General features: G+C 39.2%; 2 protein-coding genes across 2 annotated transcripts in view; both read left to right on the top strand.

Moving 5' to 3' along the window:
• Positions 1-17,114, top strand: part of vps26a (VPS26, retromer complex component A) — a 60,374-nt gene extending 43,260 nt beyond the window's left edge. The window contains exon 9 of the mRNA XM_073027173.1: positions 16,237-17,114. Coding sequence (XP_072883274.1) covers positions 16,237-16,347 — 111 coding nt within the window. The 3' untranslated portion in view covers positions 16,348-17,114. The remainder of the gene's footprint in view (positions 1-16,236) is intronic.
• Positions 17,115-21,520: 4,406 nt separating this feature from the next.
• The window catches only part of supv3l1 (SUV3-like helicase), a 50,133-nt gene continuing 49,627 nt past the window's right edge, over positions 21,521-22,026 (top strand). Inside the window, exon 1 of the mRNA XM_073027170.1 lies at positions 21,521-21,973. Within this exon, the coding sequence (XP_072883271.1) occupies positions 21,739-21,973 (235 nt within the window). The 5' untranslated portion in view covers positions 21,521-21,738. The remainder of the gene's footprint in view (positions 21,974-22,026) is intronic.

Genomic DNA, 22,026 nt, shown 5'->3' with positions numbered 1-22,026 from the left:
CCACAAAATCATTCAATGTCTTCCCCAACCAGTAGCCCTGGATGAACCACGAGATCCACAATCTGCTGAAGGCCAGATCAAAGGCATTTAAGCCTGGTGTCCAAGAAAGTTGCAAGGATTTCAGGTACAAACTCTGGAAAGTCATCTTACAGGGGGAGTAGAAATTCTGAACCAAGTTTGAACCAAGAGGTCAATACTCCCCAATGCCATTAGGCTTTACAATTCTACCTCCAGGACTTAAGAACTTTTTAAAAGCTATTAATGCTTTTTGAGACGGTGATTTAGATGCATATCATTTTTTTTTTTACTGAGTTAAGTATTGTATGTAATTAGTTTTGCTACAGCAAGTGTATGGGACATTGGAAAAAAAGTTGAATTTCCCCATGGGGATGAATAAAGTATCTATCTATCTATCTATCTATCAATGAAGGATGCTTGGCAGCTGTTGCAGGGTTTGAACGTTATCCCCTCTTACAAAGTGAAATCAAGTGACATGGGTGACGTCAGGGCTGGGCTTCACTTCCAGATGATGTCAATGCCTTCTGTGCTTGTTTTGACTGTCAAAACATTGCGGAACCATCACGGAACTCCCACAGCCCATGATGACCCTGTGCATTCACTCCCTGAGGCCGACATGAGGGCATCCTTCTGGAGGATGAACTGATGGAAGCATCTAGCCCAGATGGGGCACCTGGCTGAGTACTGAAGACCTGTGCTGATTGGGATCATTAAATTCTTGCTTGCTACAAGCAGGCTTCAATTATACCAGTGCCTAAGAAGAATGTGGTAACCTGGCTCAGTGACTCGTCCAGTAGCACTTGCATCCACAGTGAAGTGTTTTGAGAGGTTGGTGATGGAATATATCAACTCCTGCCTGAGAAGCGACTTGGATCCACTCCAATTTGCCTACCGGCTCTTCACTCTAACTGGAACATCTGGACAATAAAGAACCATACATCAGTATGCTCATTATTGACTGCAGCTCAGCATTCAATATTGTCATCCCCTCAAAACTAATCAAAAAGCTTCAGGACCTTGGCCTCAATACCTCCTTGTGTAATTAGATCTTTAATTTCCTCACTTGTACCCCACTCATTTCAGATTGACAATAATAGCTCTACAATTTCCATCAGCACAGGTGCACCACAAGGATGTATGCTTAGCCCCTGTTATAGGTTAGCATACATTTTACACTTATGAGTGAGTGGCTAAGAACAATTCCAATATCATATTTGTTGTCGGTTGAATCAAAGGTGGTGACAAATCAGCATATAGGAGGGAGACTGGTGCCACAACAACAATCTCTTACTCAATGTCAGCAAGACAAAGGAGCTGATTATTTGCTTCAGGGGGAGGAAACTGGAGATCTATGAGCCAGTCCTCATCAGAGTATCTGAGGTGGAGAGGGTTAGCAACTTTAAATTCCTCGGTGTTATTTCAGAGGACCTGTCCAGCGCCCAGCACGTAAGTGCCGTTATGAAGAAAGCAGGGCAGCACCTCCACTTCCATAGGGGTTTGTGAAGATTCAGCAAAACTTTGACAAACTTCTATAGGTTTGTGGTGGAGAGTTTATTGACTGGCTGCGTCACAGCCTGGTATGGAGTCACCAATGCCCTTGAACAGAAAATCCTACAAAAAGTAGTGAGTATGGCCCAGTCCATCATGGATAAAGTCCTCCTCACCATTGAGCACATCTACATGGAGAATTGTCGCAGGAAAGAAACATCTATTATCAGGGACCCCTACCACCCAAGTCATATTCTCTTCTCACTGCTGCCATCAGGTGAAAAGGTACAGGAGCCTCAGGACTCACACCAACATGTTCAGGAACAGTTATTCAACTATCAGGCTCTTGAACCAGAGGGGATAACTTCACTCAACTTCATTTGCTCCGTCACTGATCTGTTGCCACAACCTAAGGACTCATTTTCGAGAACTCTTAATCTCATGTTCTCTATTTATTGCTTATTTAATTATTATTTTTTAATTCTTTTTGTATTGGCACCTGGATGTCCGCCCTTTTGGTGCGATGTTTCATTGTTTCTATTATGGTTAATCGATTATGCCTGCAAGAAAGTGAATCTCAGGGTTGTATATGATGGTATTTGAACGTATTGTTCCATGAACTTAGAGCTTTCCTATTACTTATCTGGAGCTTTGTTGAATTGTAATATTTTTCTGATCATCAATGAAAATTCCAGAGTCATTGCCCCATTTAGGACAATGTAGAGTGTAAATGCATGAAGTATTCACTACTGGATGGTACCTTCTCAAATCAAGCAAAAGGTAGCTTTTATAGTGAACACAGAAAAATAACACAGATGTGGATATATCCCAGGATAAGACATGAATATGGTCAGATATGATATTCCCTTAATCATGCTATTTTTTACATAAATGAACCAGTATGTGGGGGAGCATGATCATTGTATATTGACGTCTACCTTGAGAATAATGAATCATGAGTGTGATGTCAACATCACCATTGCTGGAATGTTTGTTCTGGATCTGCCAGAATGCCTAGTATTGGTGAATATTTTGAAGTGTGTGGTATATATTGACATACCCAACAGCTAGAGTTAACAGCATCAGCAACTTCATGTGATATTCACAAGTATACATTGAGTTCTCTCAACTGGTACACTGAGTAGGGAAACTTGGCAAAAATATAACAACAAATAATATTGGAATAAACTTCATAATGTTCAATAGTTGCCGACTTGCTTGAAGTCTTCTGACTGGTTAGTGATTTGCTCACTGTCACCCAGTAGTGTAGGCACTGGGCCAAGAGATTACTAGCACAATAACCACAGCACTTTGTTGTCCTTGTCAGGTACCACTTAGCTGTTTGCAGTGGTTGGTATCCACTTTTACTGCCAAGTTGGTAATTAACATCACTTGATTGGGACCTTCCCATTGAGCTCCTAGTGTACCCTTCTGTCATTTCTTAATCAGGACCCACTCACCAGGAATCATGGTATGTTGTCCTTCTGTTGGATTACTCCAAGTGGCAAAAACCTGTTGAGAAGCAGACTGGACAGCTTGAGTTAATTTCACACAAAAGTTAACTGAACTGTCTGCCATAATGTGTAAATCAGACTCTCTGAGATAGAGGGCTCCCTGCAGTTGATGGATGGATTGGTTGATGGATCCTCTCATTTATTCAACTTGTCCTGATGACTCCAGGTGACGTGGACAATGTTCATCGGTCGACATAATTCCCAGTGAAATGGCTTCTTCGGTCAGAGTCAATGTGACATGGAATATAATCCTGATCAGAGTTTTTGCTGCGGGTTTAGTAGTGGCTTTCTTTGCTGGAGTGCCTTCCACCCATCTTGTCCACTATTACTCGTGTATTTGAGTATCCTTAATACTTTGGTAAAGAAATGTAGTCCACTTTTAAGTATAAAAAATGGATCAGGTGGGTGAGGAGTACTTGTGGTAGCCTTTCCACTGTTCCAGGTTCATCTTTTTGACATGTTATGCATCTTTCAAATGTTTGTCGAGCGCGTGCCCGAACTTTGGATTCCACCATCATTCGGAGAAGGTTGATCATCTTTTGCACCCCAGTGTGTCTAATGTATCTGCAGTGCCAGATAAGGAAGCAAGGTAGTTGGAGCTGTTAGTCTGTGACTAGTGCCATATCTGTTTAACCTCCCACCATTCTCCATCCAGAACCACTTTTCTTGGTTAGAATATTGAGCTTACAACTTTTGTGTCTTGTATGTTCACCTGTGATAGAATTCAACTTTGTTTCCACAATTCCAGTTGTTGGGTTCACTGCATATGTTATTGGTACTTTTATTTATTTCTGTGCTGCCTTTTTTGCAATTTCACCTGCATATGCATTTCCAGTGCCTTCCATTGTAGGTATTTTGGAGTGGCTTTTACATTTTAATAGCAACTTCTGACGGCAGTTGAATGACATCATTATGTTCTCATACCATGGCCATTCTTAATTACAACCATAAGTAATCCTCTTTGTCTCCATAAGTTTCCAAAATCATGAACAAGTCCAAAAGGGTATCGGGAATTAGTGTAGATATTAGCTGATCTTCCCTCTGCCAACTTACAGGCTTCAGTCAGAGCTTTTACTTTTGCCTATTGCACAGATGTACCAGGAGCCGTGCTTCCTGATGCCAGCATTTCAGTTTCAGAAACAACTGCCCATTAGCCATTCAAATTCCTCTTAATTGTTGAGCCATCAGTTTACAGATCTTTGGCAGAGTAACAACCGACTGGATGCTGTCGGTTTCCATGTTTTTGCGAGTTAAGGAAAATTAAACAGACATTGATGGGTCTAATAGGTGAAGCGAAAGCTAAGATTAAGATTAAGATGGTGCTGCTTTGTGGTTAGCTGTTCATGCCTATAAAAATGAGGAAAATTCCATTCAGATAGGAGTCAATGAGAAAACACTATAGTACCAAGTTAACCAATGAGAAACATTTGTTCAACTATGCAGAACAAAAAACTTCCAGAACCTTCTAGAATTATACTTAGTGTAGCCTCTAGAGACCTAGTAAACTGTTTTGTACATATAAGAACTACTTAAGATGCAAGCAGATAATTGTTAAACTGCAAAGAAAATAACAATTAAACAGTCATCTAACATCAGTCTTTGTGTATAGTTTTTCATTGCTTTATTGTATTTATTCTGTGAATGCCTGCAAGAAAATGAATCTTCGGGTTTATGGTGACGTATACATAGATGATTTATTTTGAAGGATGAGTCAGTTCTCTCATTTGAGTCTAATACTGTGCAATGGCAGTGTGGACTCTGTGTGCATGATGAAAGTAATTCTGTCAAATATCTTATCAAGCAGTATTGCCAATGCTTCTACTTCCTCAGGAGATTGAAGAAATTTGGCACATTGATTTTGACCCTCACCAATTGTTATCAAAGCTGAATAGAATGCATCCTATCTGGACACGTCACAGCTTGATTTGGCATCTGCTCCGCATATAACCACAAGAAACTGCAGAAAGTTGTGGACACAGCTCAGCATATCACAGAGAGCAGCCTCCCTGCCATGGGCTCTGTCTACATTTCTCATGACCTTCGTAAAGCATCCAGCATAAAGATCCCACCCACTGTAGACAATTCTGTCTTCTCCCCTGCCCTTTAGGCAGAAGATAGAAAAGCCTGAAAGGATGCACTAGGCTCAAGGACTGTATCCCACTTTTATAAGACTATTGAATATTTCCTCTAGTTCAATAAGATCTTGACCTCACAATCTACCTCAATGTGACTCTGCACTTTGTTTACCTATACTGCACTGTAACACTTTATTTTGCACCACTCTTGTTGTTTTACCTTGTACTACCTCAATGCACCATAGTTTTGCAAACTGTTGGTACAGATCCATTCATTATAAGTTCTTCACCGTATGTCGGTACGTGTCAATAATAAACCAATTTGTCTCTTCCTTGCAACTCCGTGAATAAATTGTGTCACCAGTAGGTCACTTGATTTGACTTTACCCACACAGCAGTATGTAGTGTCAGACAGAAGCTCCCCATGTCTGTGCTAATCCTTTTGCCCATCTACACGAATCACATTTGCCTTGCTTAGTCAAGCACCTATCCAATACCTTTAACTGTAGTGATTGTACTTGATTCCACCACCTGTGGCAATGCGTTCTAGACTTCAATCACTCTGTGTAATTCTGTCTGCCAATTATCATTTTATATAAGGTCCTTCCTTCATTCAGGGAAAACCAGCCCAGCCTAACCAATCCCTCCCCATATCCCTCCATTCCAGGCAACATCTCGGTGAATCTCTGCACTCTCTCCAGTACATCCACGTCATTCCATGTTGGGTTTTCCCTGGATCTATGGAATTTTAAATGCTCTGGTTATGTTAATCTATAACATTTAAAATCCTTTTTTTTATTCCCATTGTAAAATACATTTTTATCAGCATTAAATAATCCATCTGACCAATGTGCTGGTACCACTTATTCAATGCAAGTGTCTTTAGCTTTTTGCGGTCCTTGCCACACTATTAACAACGAGCTAATTGCTATACTCCGTTAAGTTCTGATTTACATGCAAATACTCCCCTGACTTGCTACTGCCATACAGTCCCTCTTACTTTAAGGATCTTTCCCTGTCTATAAATAGCCAAATTCTTTCTTAACATCACTTGGGATGTGAGTCATTCCAAATCTAACCTTCAACCACTGGCTCAGTTTACCTTTCCTTTGAATTTTGGGAATTATTCTTGGAGTTACTGCTTCTTTTCCAATATCCCTTGAGATTGTGAGATTATGTAAACAGCCTGACACTTGAGATTTGTCTTTGTGCCTTTTGTATGTGAATAGTGTCCTCCACTGGTCATCAGGTTCTACTGTCACTGAGCACTCCTGGAAATGAGGCTGTAGATCTACATGGTGAGAGAAATGATGGTGGAGACAGTGGAGAAAGGACATTTCAGTTGAGAGGATTGGAAGCAGAAGTCCAAGTTTCTCAATGTGTACAAACCTTCAGAGTGGATTACCGACTCCAAAGAAAAAGTATATGCACATTGGCAAAAACCTTGGGTAGAGAATGGATTATGACTCAGGGCGGAGAAATAGGGATCTTGAGCTGGGTAGAATGGTCGATGGAACAAAACAGTAAATAGAAGTCTGAGTAGTGTAATGATGTGACTTGGCTTTTCAACTATGACGGAGACCACAGTAAAACGTGTTCCTTCCATTTAGAGTCACTTGGTAGTCAGAAGCAGACGGTGAGAGAGTAAAAGTGAGTTGTCATAGTTTACTGCCGTCAGGATGACCTTGGAACAATTATATTACAAAAATGAATAAAATTTGCGAAGTTTGTGTAATTTATAAGCAGCATGGGACAGAGACCCCATGAGTTTAATGTTTAGCTTTCAACAGAATGCTGGGAAATGGAGAGGAAAAATCTCTTTGTGCATCTGGTCAATGGTTCAAGTGTATTCAAAGTAAAATAGTAAAGAATTGGAAATAAGTGATTAAAATAGAGAGAAAAATAGAAAAAGGTCAAAATTCAAAATAAATTTATTTTTAAAGTATGTATATGTAACCATACACTACCTTGAGATTAATGTTCTTGCAGGCATTCACAGTGGAACAAAGAAATATGAGAGAACAAATAAAAAATAACATACAATGACTAACAAAGGATTCAATTATATTTATTATCAAAGAAGATAGAAATGATACAATCTGAGATTTGTCTGCTTACAGGCAGCCACAAAGCAAGAAATCCAAAAGAATCAATTAAGAAAAAAGACCAATACCTAATGCAGAGGGGAAGAGGGATAAAACACAAATTATGCAACAATAAAGCAAGCAACAACATTTTGAACCAAATTGAGACCATAGTCCCAGATCCCAGAACAGCCAGAGTAGGCCTATAGCCATGGTCTCCGTTCATCATATAGTTGGGCAAATTGCCGCAAAGCTCACAGGCATAAAGCACGAGGCAGCTAGAGCACTCTCACAGTTTCAGTGCTGCAGAGAGAGGGGCGAACATTGCAGGAGAGCGAATGGCATCGACCTGACCCTCGTCTCCAGTCTCGACATCCTGCCATCAGTGTATCTGGGCAGATATTTAAATCAACAAACACCGGGTTTGGCCGCGCACTGGGACCCAGCCTTGCTGCAGCGATACATGCTGGACCTAGACCTCTGCTGCCCGGTGTGAAGCTATTCTCAATCTCTCCAAACTGGCTTGGTGCTCAGTGATCCAGCTTTGCACTCGGTGTAGATGGACAGGCACCGAAACTCCTCCGCCTCGGCATCTCTCAACTCCATCTCTCTTTTTTTAAAAACTTTTTTTTATTGTTTTCAAATAGTTACAGAATAAATGTGTATGAAAAAAAAAGTGTTACCCAGCCCCCCTCCCCCCTAACATCCCTATTAAAAAAATAAGAAAGAAAAAAACTTTAGTATATATATTTATTTCTTTCCCCAAGTAACCAATTATTTCATCTTCGGAGCACCTATATATTTAATCCTGTCTTTTGTAAATAAGGGCGCCAAATTTTCAAAAATGTTTCATATTTATCTCTTAAATTATAAGTAATTTTTTCAAGTGGAATACAGCCATAAATTTCGTTCTTCCAACGATCTATACTTAGATATGTATCCGATTTCCAAGTCACTGCAATAGCTTTTTTGGCTACTGCCAATGCAATTTTTATAAATTCTTTCTGATATTTATTCAATTTGGATATCAGTTTTATCCCTTCAATATCACCTAGTAAAAGTAATATTGGGTTGTGTGGAAGTTGTATTCCAATAATTTGTTCCAGTAAAACTCTTAAATTTGTCCAAAAAGGTTGAATTTTAGAGCAAGACCAAGTAGAATGTAAAAAAGTACCAATTTCTTGGTTACATCGGAAACACTGATCAGATAAATTTGGGTTTAATTTATTTATTTTTTGTGGTGTAATATATAGTTGATGTAAAAAATTGTATTGCACTAATCTTAATCGAACGTTTATTGTATTTGTCATACTCTCAAGACATAGTCTTGACCAGTTTTTTTCTTCAATTTTGATATTCAAATCACTTTCCCATTTTTGTCTTGACTTATGGACTCCTTGTTTAATTGCCTGTTTTTGAATCAAATTATACATACAAGAGATAAATTTTTTAATCTTTCCTTTTTGAATTAAAGTTTCTATTTCATTGGGTTTCGGTAATAACATTGTTTGACCTAACTTTTCTCTTAAATAAGCCCTTAGTTGAAAGTAACAAAAAAGAGTGTTGTTTGATGCTTTATATTTATTCTTTAATTGATCAAATGACATTAATATACCTCCTTCAAAACAATCTCCTATATATCTAATCCCTTTTTGAAACCAGTTATATAAAAGTTGATTATCCATTGTAAAAGGAATAAGTCTATTTTGAATTAAAGATCTCTTTGCTAATAAGGATTTCTTTGTCTCATCGTCAACATTTATCTTATTCCATAAATCAATCAAATGTTTTAATATAGGAGATTCTTTCTTTTCCCGTATCCATTTAGATTCCCATTTATATATAAAGTCTTGGTATGTTTTCTCCTATTTTATCTAGTTCTATTCTGATCCATGCCGGTTTATCTTTCTCAAAAAAAGATGCAATAAATCTAAGTTGATTTGCTTTATAATAATTCTTAAAATTTGGAAGTTGTAACCCTCCTAGCTCAAATTTCCATGTCAATTTTTCCAACGATATTCTTGACATCTTACCTTTCCAAAGAAACTTCCTCACATATTTATTCAGCTCTTGAAAAAACTTCTGGGGTAATTGTATTGGTAGTGATTGAAATAAGTATTGTAATCTAGGGAATATATTCATTTTTATGGTATTTACTCTACCTACTAATGTTATTGGTAATACCATCCATTTATCAAGATCTTCTTGAATTTTTTTCAATAGTGGTAAATAATTTAATTTGTATATGTTCTTTATATCATTATCAACTCTTATACCTAAATATTTTATACCATTTGCCGGCCATCTAAATTGGGTTATTAATCGACATTGATTATAGTCTCCTTTAGTAAGAGGTAAAATTTCACTTTTATCCCAATTTATTTTATAACCTGATACTTTCCCATATTCTTCTAATCTATAGGATAATTTATGCAATGATTGCAATGGGTTTGTTAGATAAAGCAGAACATCATCAGCAAATAAGTTAATCTTGTATTCTTCCTGGTTAACTCTAAAACCCTTAATATCTGGGTCCATTCTAATCAATTCAGCTAATGGCTCTATCGCCAACACAAATAAAGCAGGTGATAATGGACAACCTTGCCTAGTTGACCTTGTTAACTGAAATGGTGTTGAAATTTGACCATTTGTCACTACTTTAGCTTTGGGATTAGTATTTAAGGTTTTAATCCATTTTATAAAAGATACTCCTAATCCGTATTTTTCCAATACCTTAAATAAAAAATCCCACTCCAATCTATCAAATGCTTTTTCTGCATCTAAAGCAACTGCCACACTCATTTCCTCCCTCTTCTGTGCTAAATGAATTATACTAAATAAGCGAGTTACATTATCTGCTGATTGTCTATTTTTAATAAATCCTGTTTGATCTATATGTACTAATTTTGGTAAGCATTTAGATAATCTATTAGATAAGATTTTTGCTATTATTTTATAATCAGTATTTAATAAAGAAATCGGTCTATATGATGATGGCTTTAAAGGATCTCTATCTTTTTTTGGCAATACTATTAAAATGGCTGTCGAAAAAGATTCTGGAAGTTTATGCGTTCTTTCCGCTTGGCGTATTAACTCCATAAGAGGAGGAATTAATAAGTCTTTAAACTTTTTGTAGAATTCAGGCGGAAAACCATCTTCTCCTGGAGATTTATTACTTTGAAGTGATCCTAGGGCTTCTTCGACCTCTTTCAATGTAAAAGGCATATCTAATCCCTTCTGTTCTTCCGTATTTAATTTTGGAAGAGTTATTTGTGATAGAAACCTTTCTATCTTGACATTGTCATTTTGTGATTCTGATTTGTACAACTCAGAGTAAAAATTCTTAAAAGCTTCATTAATTTCTAAAGGTTTATAAGTAATTTTATTTACTCTTGTTCGAATTGCATTTATTGTTTTAGAAGTCTGATCTGTTTTTAGCTGCCATGCAAGAACTTTATGTGATCTTTCACCTAGTTCATAATATCTTTGTTTAGTTCTCATAATTGCTTTTTCTGTTCGATATGTTTGGAGCGTATTATATTGTAACTTCTTGTTAATAAGTTGTCTTCGTTTTTCTTCTGTCATATTTCTTTGGGATTCTTTTTCTAATTTTGTAATCTCTTTTTTCAATTGATCTATTTCTATCATATATTCCTTCTTAATTTTAGAAGTATAACTTATTATCTGACCTCTCAAGTATGCCTTCATTGCTTCCCACACTATAAATTTATCATCAACTGAATGTGAATTTATATCTAAAAAGAACTGAATCTGTTTTTTCATAAAATCACAAAAGTCTTGACGTTTTAATAATATTGAATTAAATCTCCACCTATAAACTGATTCCTCTTTATCTATCATTATCATTGTCATTATTAAAGGAGAATGATCTGACAATATTCTTGCTTTATATTCCACATTTTTCACTCTATCTTGAATATTCGTTGATAATAGGAAAAAATCTATCCTTGAATATGTTTTATGTCTATTTGAATAAAATGAATAATCTCTTTCTTTTGGATTAATTCTTCTCCATATATCAATCAGATTTAAGTCTTTCATCAATGATAGAGTTAATTTTACTGCTTTTGATTTTGTAACAACCTTTGTTGATCTATCTAAAACTGGATCTAGACAAAAATTAAAATCTCCACCTATTAATATTTTATCATGTGCGTTAGCCAAATTCAAAAAGACCTCCTGTATGAATTTTACATCATTTTCATTTGGTGCATAAATGTTCATAAGGGTCCATAGTTCTGAAAAAATTTGACAGTGTATAATTAGATATCTCCCCGCTGAATCAATTAATACGTTTTGTATTTTAATTGGTAGATTTTTGTTAACCAAAATTGCAACTCCTCTCGCCTTTGAATTAAATGAAGCTGCAATAACATTTCCAACCCAGTCTCTTTTTAATTTCTGATGTTCTATGTCTGTTAAATGAGTTTCTTGTAAAAAAAAGCTATATCTGTTTTCATTTTTTTAATATATGTTAAAATTCTTTTTCTTTTTACTGGCCCATTAAACCCATTAACATTAAAACTTAAAAAATTTAGTAAATTAGTCATTTTTTAAATTATATTACTCCAATCTATAATAATACCTAATCTTTCAACTTTCGTGGTATCCTGGGAAATCTTTATAAAAATCTCCATGTTGCTATGTGTGTCCCCACCAATCATCCAGGCAAAAAGATAGAAGAAAATTAAAATATAAAGAAAAAAACAAAATACCCCCCTACTAATGTTGTGGAAAAAAAACACAACATTATCCCCCTCTGCTGTACGGGTCATGGCAACTGCCATGATTACACACGTGAATCCCGCAGTAACCGATCCAAAGCTCCCCAGCCCCCCCACAATACAAAAAAGTATATGTATAAGAAGAGAAAAAAAAATACTATTCTCATTTAGTATTTCTAAAATTTTGCTTTTCTCTTCTATAATATCCATAAATGTCCATCACTTCTGTTCGTTGGGTCTGTCTTCATCTTTAATCCATTATGTTTGGAAGCCTCTATGTGTAATTAGCGAATAGATGGAAGTTCTTGTACAAACTCCTCCGCTTTTCGATAATCGGGAAAAAAATTTTTTCCCTCCTCCAAAAAAATTATCAGAGTTGCTGGATGACGCATTGTAAATTTATAACCCTTTTCCCATAAGGCTTTTTTCACTGGGTTAAATTCCTTCTTTCTCTTCAACAGGTTGTAACTTATATCAGGATAAAAAAGAACTGGTTTCCCTGCTATCATCAATGGCCCGTTTCTATTTTTGGCACTTTGGGCAGCGGCCTTCAGGATCTTTTCTTTGTCTTGGTATCGTAAGCATTTTATCAAAATTGATCGTGGGTTTTGATCAGCTCGAGGTCTTGACCTTAAGGATCTATGAGCCCTTTCGATCTCAATTGGAGTTTCTCCTTCCATTTCCAATTTTTCAGGGATCCATTTTTGAAAAAAATTTATTGGATCTTCTCCTTCTATATCTTCTTTAAGTCCAACAATTTTAATATTATTTCGTCTACTGAAATTTTCAAGCTTATCAATTTTTTCCATAAATTGTTTTCTTTCTGATGTCCAAGCAGTATTTTCAATTTCTATTTTGTCCATTCTTTCAACCATGTCCTCCGTTGTAGTTTCCAAGTCCGTAATTCTTTTTTCCATTTTTTCCTGTCTCTTTGTCATTTTATCAAGCATAATCTCCATTTTGGTCATTTTTTTTTCGAGTATTTTTTGATTATTTTTAATTACTTTTAATGTGTCTAATTTACACATTATTTGCCTGAAAGTCTTTTCTATATTTCTAGAAGGACTTTTATCTCCCTTTTCGTTTGATCTATCCGGAATTTCTGACTCTCCCTCCGATTCGCTATCACTTTCAGTTGCAGTGGTAGCTGGGCTTTGTAATTTTTGTTGCTCCCGTTTGCGCATGCTCCATCCTTCGCGTTTGCGCAATTCACGATGGCCTTTCCCTTTAGGAATGGCCAATGTTGCCGCAGTCTCCTGTTCCGTATCGCCGGTGGTATAATGTACCTGAGACCGCGGTTCCTCGGTAGACATGGGCCTTGTTCTTGTTCCAACTTGCGTAGTCTTCCCGGTATTAGTTTTCTTCATCTTCCTTCCTTGAGGCATAGCTTGACACAATCTGTAGTAGTTTATAAGTAACTTTTAGAAGGTACTGACTAACTTTTCTTCATTTAGACATTAATTTATTAACTTTTTACGGGAGAGCTGGGTTCCAGCGTCTCGATCCTACGTCATCACGTGACGTCCCCTCTCAACTCCATCTCTGACATCAGCATGACCTCCAGCAAAAGAAGACAATTTGTGCAAATATATCAAAGTAAATAAGTAATACTGAGAACATAAGTGGTATAATCCTTGAAAGTGAGTCCATAGGTTGTGGAATCAGTGCAAAGTTGTGGTGAGTGGAATTATTCACTGGTTCAGGAGCCTGATGGTTAAGGGGTAATAACTGTTCCTGAACCTGGTAGTAATGGAGTTAAGGCTCCTGTACCTACTTTCTGATGGCAGTAGCAAGACGAGAGCATGGCCTGGAGGGCAGGGGTCCTTGATGATGGATGCTGCTTTCTTGTGGCAGCTCTCCTTGTAGACATGCTCAATGGTGGGGATAGCTTTGCCTCTGATTGACTGGGCTGTATTCACTTATAGTAGGCTTTTACGTTCTTAGGCATTGGTGTTTCCATACCAGACCATGATGCAACCAGATAGGATACTATCCGCAGTGCAAACTTTTAAGAAAACAGAGTTGCTGTCGTGCATTCTTTATGATGGAACTTATGTGCTGATCCCTGGACAGATCCTCTGATATAGCGCCAAAGAATTTAAAGTTACTGACCCTCTTCACCTCCAGTCCTCTCATGAGGACTGGCTCATGGACACCTGGCTTCTTCAACCTCTAATCAGCTGTTTGGTTTTGCTGACATTGAGTGAGAGGTGATTGTTCTGGCACCATTCAACCAGATTTTCAATCTCCTTCCTATATGCTGATTCATCACCACCTTTTGGACAACAACAGTGGTGTCATCGGCAAACTTAAATATGGCATTGGAGATGTGCTTAGCCTCATAAATCGAGTAAACCAAGGGACTAAACACACAGCCTTATGGTGTGTCTGTGCTAATGGTGATTGTGGAGATGTTGCCAATCTCTATTGACCAGAAAATACTAATTCAATAAAATAATTTGGTTATATATCCATATTAATAATCTTGGGACAGATAATGTGATGAGATTATACATTATGGAGCTCCTTGAGCCCACTCACCTTAAACCTATGCCCTCTAGTTTACTACCCTGTGAAAAAGACTCAGACAAGCCCCCCCCCCATAATTCTGTAAGCTATAAGTTTACCCCGTAGTCTCCTGTGTTCCAGGATAAACCATTCCAACATATCCAGTCTCTTCAAGCTCAAGCTGTCACATCCTGGTAACATCCTGAATCTTTTCTGTATCCTCTCTAGCATACTTATTTTATTCTATTTAGAGAAACAACGTGGAGTGGGCCCTTCCAGCCTTTTGAGTCACACCGCCGGCAAACCTCGATTTAACCCGAGCTTAATCATGGGAAGGTTTACAATGACCAAATAACCTACTAACCAGAATGTCTTTGGACTGTGTGAGGAAACCAGAAAACCCCTGCATTCCACGGGGAGGACGTACAAACTCCTTACAGAGGACGAACAGATTGAACTCCAAACTATGACACCCTGAGCTATAATAGTTTTGTGCCTGCCACTACGCTAACATGTGCCCTAGTAAGACCGTAAGACATAAAAGAAAACTTGGGCCATACGGCCCATCGAGTCTGCTCTATCATAGCTGATCCATTTCCCTCTCAACCCCACTCTCCTGACTACTCCCTGTAGCCTTCATTGCCCTAACTAATCAAGAACCTATCAACCTTGGCCTTGAATACACCCGATGACCTGACCACCATGGCCCCCTTTAGCAATGAAATTCACAGATTCACAACACTGGCTAAAGAAATTTCTCCACCCCTGTTCTAAGTGGATATTGTTCTATTCTGAGACTGTACCCTCTGGTTCTAGACTCCCCTACCATAGGAAACATCCGCTCCATATCCACTCTATATAGGCCTTTCATTATTCAATAAGTTCCAAGGTGATCTCCCTTCATTCTCCAAATTTCAGTGAGTAAAGGCCCAGAGCTATCAATCGCTCTTCATATGATGAGCCTTTCATTCCTCGCCAACCTCTTCCGAACCCTCTCTAATGCTAGCATAGCCTTCTTAAATAAGGGGTCCAAAACTGCTAATAATCTATCACATCCATAGAATCTCACGTCTACTCCTCTAACTGTGGAATCCTCTGTCACTACTGCACTCCTCTTCGTCCCCCTTTCCTTCTGAGCCATGGTGGCACTGTATCAAAGATTCAGTCTTTGTGGCTCCTCTGGTAGGTTTTCCTCCTCAACAGTATCCAAAATGGAAAACTTATTATTGAGGGGAATGGCCACAAGGGTACTCTGTACTGGCTGCCAATTTCCCTTCCCTCTCCTCTCTCCCTTTATTCAAATTTCTTGCACCCCAACCTGCGTGAGGCCTCCAGCACTGATACAACACAGCTGTGCTGCTGAGAAAAGCTTGAATAGAAAGGGGATGATAAGTTATTTGGGAAAGGTGGGGAGGTAGAGTTGAGGTTAGGATCACACCAATGGTGATCCTATTGAAGGCAGAGCAAGCTACCCAGCACCTTGCTCCTGGTCCTAACTGGTATGTTTAATTTCTAATGTGCTTTGTTAACTGATGTCAGTTAACTGTAGTGCAGTTACAATTGCCAGTATCGTCTTGAGTCAGAAGGAAAGCAAAGTGTGTGTCCTCCAGAACTGCTTTTTGGAAGTGGAAGTATGAAACCTTTTAAAGGAATATCTCAGTTGTGTCCCATGATCAAAATAAATAATAGCCTGCCAGTTTATTTGTGTTTGCATTAGATTATTGTCTAAATCACCGGCTGGTTCTAATCCAGCAAGTGAAAATATAAAGCTGAGCCTATTAAACAAGAGTTTTTATTTTGACAGGAGATTGTACTATGGAGGAAAGCTCCTGAGAAGTTACGGAAAAGAACCAATTTCCATCAGCGTTTGGAATCTCCAGAGCCACAGGCTTCTGCTCAGCAGCCTGAAATATGAGTGATCAGGGCAACTATCTCTTTAAGATTTGCCAAAATCCACAGACATGGTCATTGTGTTCCAAGCTCAGTTTCTCTGTGACACTAAACTTTCAGAAAACTAATTGTTTTTCAAACACTGGCACATGTAAAGCTATCATTTTATACCACATAAAATTTGAGTTAGTTTGAACGTGCACTAAAAATCTGTACAAAGCAGAATGTTCATTTGGTCCTGTATGGCTGATCTAGTTAAGCTGCTTGGGCCTGAGATTTACTGTTCATGAAGTACAGATGCTTAAATATGTCTAGGGCATTTAACAGTAATGATTTTAAGCACACAAGTTAGTGTGGGGAGATATTTGAAGAGTTTTTGTATACTTCTAATTCAGCAATTGAAATTCGGTGATTGGTCTTGCTTCTGTTAGAATTTTTGCATGCTGTACCTCTTTGGCATATTCCACTTGTTTAGATAGCAGAGATTCTACAATTGTTCTGTACTTCAGTCACAGGTCCTAGCAGATAAAGCACTGTCCAAGTCCTGACCTGTAACCTCGACTGGTGTGCAGTAATTGTCATTGCAAGTAACTACGTAAAGTTTCCAATTTCCCATTGTTTATGTCAATTGCAACTTCAAAGCCATTTAATGCCAGATATTTTCCTGCATGTCCATGTCTGAAATCAATAAATGGAAAATTGGAAATATTTTAATACTTCTGTAATATCTGTACTTGTATCAGCCTGGAAAAATGTATTCTTTCTATATTCAATAAAACTTCTGCCAATGTATCTTAGCTACTCTCATTCATTTCAGATGTTGTGTAAATCTCTGTAGAGGGGAAATCCAAGCCAGGTTAAGGGTTAGAGTTGGCGGATAACAAATGAAATTAGTAATAAAGATTGAAGATGATATTATAATGATTGATAGTGACTGTTAATAGAATATTTATCGTCATTGTCTAAACCTTCCAACATTCATGATTTCCAACAAGCATCATTGGGAAGCTTAAGGGGGATGAAGAGAATTGTTATTTTTTTCTCCTTGTATATTAAAAGATCTCTTTTACAGAGTGCTAAAACACTGCATTAGTCCCTAATAACATTATTGTGTTAAGATTATTAATAGGCTTGTTATCAAATAAAATTTGATTCTGGAGATTTGACTCTGGCTCAGTATGGTAGCATAGCGGGTTAGCGTAACACTAGCACAAGACTATTGGGAGTGTTGGAAGAGGATGGCAAAGTCAGCCAGATGAAGGGTTACTATGTCAGAGGCCGTAGATAGGTTAAGAAGGAGGCTCAGTGACTGGGAGCAGCATAGTGGCATTGTAGGAAAGCTGCTGCTACGCATTTCCAGAGGAAGGTTCAATCATGACCTTCCATGCTCCATGGAGTTTGCACGTTCTCTCTGAATGGCTGCCATCAAAGTTAGTTACTTGGCCTTTTCCTTTTTCCCTTTATGTACAATGATACCTCATCAGTGTTCACCAACACCCACCACCCCAATTTCCACTCTCATTCTCCGGGATGATACCCCATCACCAAAGTAGATTTGAGGTTTATAATCAGCCTGCTTTACCTTGCATTTTTAAGAACTTGTATTATCATAACCAAATCCAATTGTTTATCCATTGTCAAATAAGTTTTACTATATACAACACGAGAGTACAAGAGTTAATTAGAAACTAAAGTCTGCATTGCAGCTCAATAAGATCTTGGCATTCTTAATTATTGATGTCCTGATGCTGATTATTTCCAATACTTAACATTATTTTCATACTTTCAGAATGTTGCACATTCCTTCATCCTCCAATGTACAGTTTTACAGGATACAATCTACCCTTCCGTTGTTTATCGCCACTCCCTTCATATAATTATGCCCTCGGTTTTGCCTTGATGTTTATCTGTTGACATTTATGCACAATCCTTGCCCATCACATGTCCTCAATTTTAACCCTTCATCTTGTTAAAAAGCAAGTCGCGAGAGGTACGGACAACACAGAGGTGGCCAAGGGAGGCAGAGGAGCAGCAATGGGGCTGCTTTGGAGTTGGTGAACTGGCCCATATCAAAGGATCTGCGTGAATTACACCACAGCTGTCATGAGTGCACCCCACAAATCATTCAGAGTCTTCCCCAACCAGAAGCCCTGGGTGAACCAAGAGATCTGCAAACTGCTGATAGCTAGATTGGTGGTGTTCAGGACTGATAATCCAGGAAGGTTCAAGAGGTCAACCTAGGCATGACTTCCAGCAAGCCGTCTCACATGCAAATTGGTAATTGCAAACAAAACGTGAATCACAGAAGGATGCTCAACAGTGTGGCAGGATTTGAATGCCATCATCTTCTGCAAAGCAAAACCAAGTCACATAACAAGGTTCGTGCTCAGGTGAGCTCAATGCCTTTTATACACACTTTGACTAGTAGAACACGGAGGCAACTTCACAAACCCACAACATCCCCTGACGATCTGTGATTTCAGTCTATGAGGTCAATATGAGAATATCTGTCAGGAGAGTAAATTCATCTGGCCCAGGTACCATACTTGAGTATGAAGACTTGTGCTAATCGACTGGCTGGAGTATTTACAAAAGTCTTCCAACTTCTTGCCTCGGCAGTCTGAGATACCTACCTGCTTCAACCAGGCTTCAATCATACCAGTCCCCAAGAAGAAAGTAATAACTTGTCTAAATGATTATCGTCCAGTAGCACTTAAATCCACTGTGATGAAGTGTTTTGAGAGGGTGATCAAGAAGCATGTCAACTCCTGTCTGAGAAGTGACTTGGATCTGCTCAAATTTGCCTACCATCACAACTGGTTAACAGCAAGTGCCAGCAACACACACAAAAAGCTGGAGAAACTTAGCAGGCCAGGCTGCATCTATGGAAAAGAGTACTGTCGATGTTTTGGGCTGAAACCCTTTGGCAACCTTTCGTTGACAATATTCTTTGAAAATATTCAAAGTTCCTCCAGCATTTTGTGTGTGTTACTTGGATTTCCAGCATCTGCAGATTTTCTCTGGTTTGTAACAGCAAGTGCCATTTCATTGGCTCTTCACTCAGCTGTGGAACACCTGAAGAATGATGCTTTTCATTGACTACTGCTCAGTATTCAACATAGCCATCGTCTCAAAACTAATTACTAAACTGCAAGACCTAGGCCTCGATACCTCCCTGTGCTACTGGATCCTTGATTTGGTGGTGGGTTGGCAACAGAGTTTTCTTTAGATCGTCCAAATTGATAGGGATGAAGGAAAATTGTGATACACTACAAAAGCAGTATGACAGAGAGCAAATCTTTGCATTAACTGAATGAGTGAAAAAACATGATAAGTGTAATCTAATCAAAGTGCATTGTATGGAGACCTGGAGAACAAAGAACCAAAGTCAGTGTGTAACTCCAGTTCACCAAGCGGGCGGTCCTGTCAGTGTAGCTCCTCCTTGGGAAATGCCCCCTACATCAGACAGTTCTCCAAGATGGCGCCACCATTCACACTCCGAGGAATTACAGCATGGACATGACGTAGACTCTATAGTGACGTCTAGCAACTCACACAAGAATGATAGTGATGAAACAATAGAATTGGCAGCTATGTCACGGCTTACTCCAAAAAAAGCCCAAGGAAGTAAAGACATGCAGGATTGGAGATGGGTTCTATGAAAGGAGACAGATGGTTCTCCATCAACCACCTGAACTAGAAAAGATTGATAAATGATCCAAAGAAATTCCACACATCTGAATAAAAGAAGTTCAAAGGCCTAGGCTGACCTTCATCGTACTAAAGCCTAATCAAGTTGCCCCCTTATGATAGCATCCAAGTTTTAGCTATTATGTTGTCTTCTCAGCAAATCAGACAGTTGACTCATAGAGTTGACAAAACATCAAAGGTTCAATTTAATGTCAGAGAAATGTATACAATATACATCCTGAAATGCTTTTTCTCTGCAACCATCCACGAAAATAGAGAAGTGCCCCAAAGAATGAATGACAGATAAACATAAAAGCTCCCAAAGTCCTCCCCCAAGTCCCTCCCCAGCTCCCCCCTCCCGTGCATAAGCAGCAGCGAGCAACAATACTCCCTCCCTCCCCCCACCAGCAAAAGGAGCATCGGCACCCACCACCAAGCACTCAGCGTCAGCAAAGCAATAGCAAAGACACAGACTTGCAGTTAACACAAAGATTTCACGTTTCACCCGGCATTCAACATCCCACAGGTTCTCTCTCCCCAATAAGGGAGAAAAAGGTGTCTGTTTTTCAGATTAAGATTATCAGACAAAGTATCAGTATTCATGTCTGAGATGGTTGCTATTATTTTAGCCCTGGAATGGTTTGAAGAAGTACACATTCTCAGTCTTGACTTCTATTAAATTTCAAATTGTAGACCAGACATTCTTCTTGAGATTGGACAACATCTGCTGAGGCTGCGGGGTCTAGGCTGGTGTAGTCATTTCCTATGGGTTACTGTCCATGTTGAGGTTGAAGGAAACGAGGTGGCAGACGTTCTACCCAAGCAATCACTTAAAATTACTGATATACATGTAGTGGAGCCTTGGCATAAGGGGGAGGTGAAAGCCAGAATTAAAAGTCCATTTAATCACTGTGGCAACAAAGTTGTGATAAGAAAAAGGAAGTTCGGCATCCATATAAAATTCAGAGGACGGTGGGAAATCATCTGGGAGGTGGGTATAAAAGGAGAGAAGATGTTATACCTACACGTTCACATAACAGGTTGAACAATACTTTGTGCAGAATTAATATGCATGTAGGCACTCACTTGTGCACTTGTCAAGAAACGGTGCAGCATGTATTGTTTGCAGTTCCCATGAGGCGCAAAAGGAACATCTAATTATTAAATTGAAACCTTTGGGACAGACACAGTTTACAATGGAAAGTTTGTTCGAATGCGTATTTGACTTTCTGAAAAGCATTTAACTTTTTTGATGTTATGATTTTTTATTTGGAGGGCAATTTAATGGGTGAACTTCCTGTTTCTTTGCTCCACGCTCCAACTGGCAGACCGACATAAGGTGGCGGTAACGCACCTTTTATCTGCCAAACGCCATTAAACTTTACAAGAAGAACGAGAATAAGCTGCGGCGCCCGGTGCAAGTGCGATGAGGACGTTGTTCCTCCTCCTGCCGCCAGGGGGCGTTTGGCATTGCCTCCCCTCCGAAGGAGGAGCCGGAGCCAGAACCGTCACCAGGGTTATCGTTGTCTGGCTGTCCGTCTGGTGCCTGTCTCTTTTGTATCGTTTGTCGCATGATATCAGGGATATTTTGTACTATTGATTTCCCACTGCTATAGTCTGATCTGGATTTCGTCCCCTACTCTTCGTAGCCATTGATTCATTGGGATTGAGGCGTACTGAGGTCACCTCCTCCGGGTCCTCGGTTGCGATGGAGGCCTGAACGTCGATGTTCGCCGGCCGCAGCCTGAGGTTCCTAGGGCGGACGCGGCGCTGTGGCCTCGGCCTTGCCGTAGGCCATGCTCCCGGCACCGCGCTCCGCTCCCCCGCCAACCCGCTCCGCTTCGCGAGCGATAGCGGCGCCAAGCCGCCGGACACGTCGCTGTTCGTACCTCTGCCGACCAGGTTCAGCGCAGGGCCCGAGGGCAACGTGGGAGCGGAGCTGAGCCAGAGCCTGAATAAGAGTGAGTGAGCCCGGGGAGAGAGGAATGGCGAAAGGGGTGAAGGTGAAGCATGG

This window comes from Hemitrygon akajei, chromosome 23, assembly GCF_048418815.1.
Source record: "Hemitrygon akajei chromosome 23, sHemAka1.3, whole genome shotgun sequence".
In the NCBI taxonomy this organism is placed as follows: Eukaryota; Metazoa; Chordata; class Chondrichthyes; order Myliobatiformes; family Dasyatidae; genus Hemitrygon; species Hemitrygon akajei.
The sequence above is the reverse complement of the archived record's forward strand: the minus strand, read 5'-3'. Positions and strand labels throughout refer to the sequence as shown.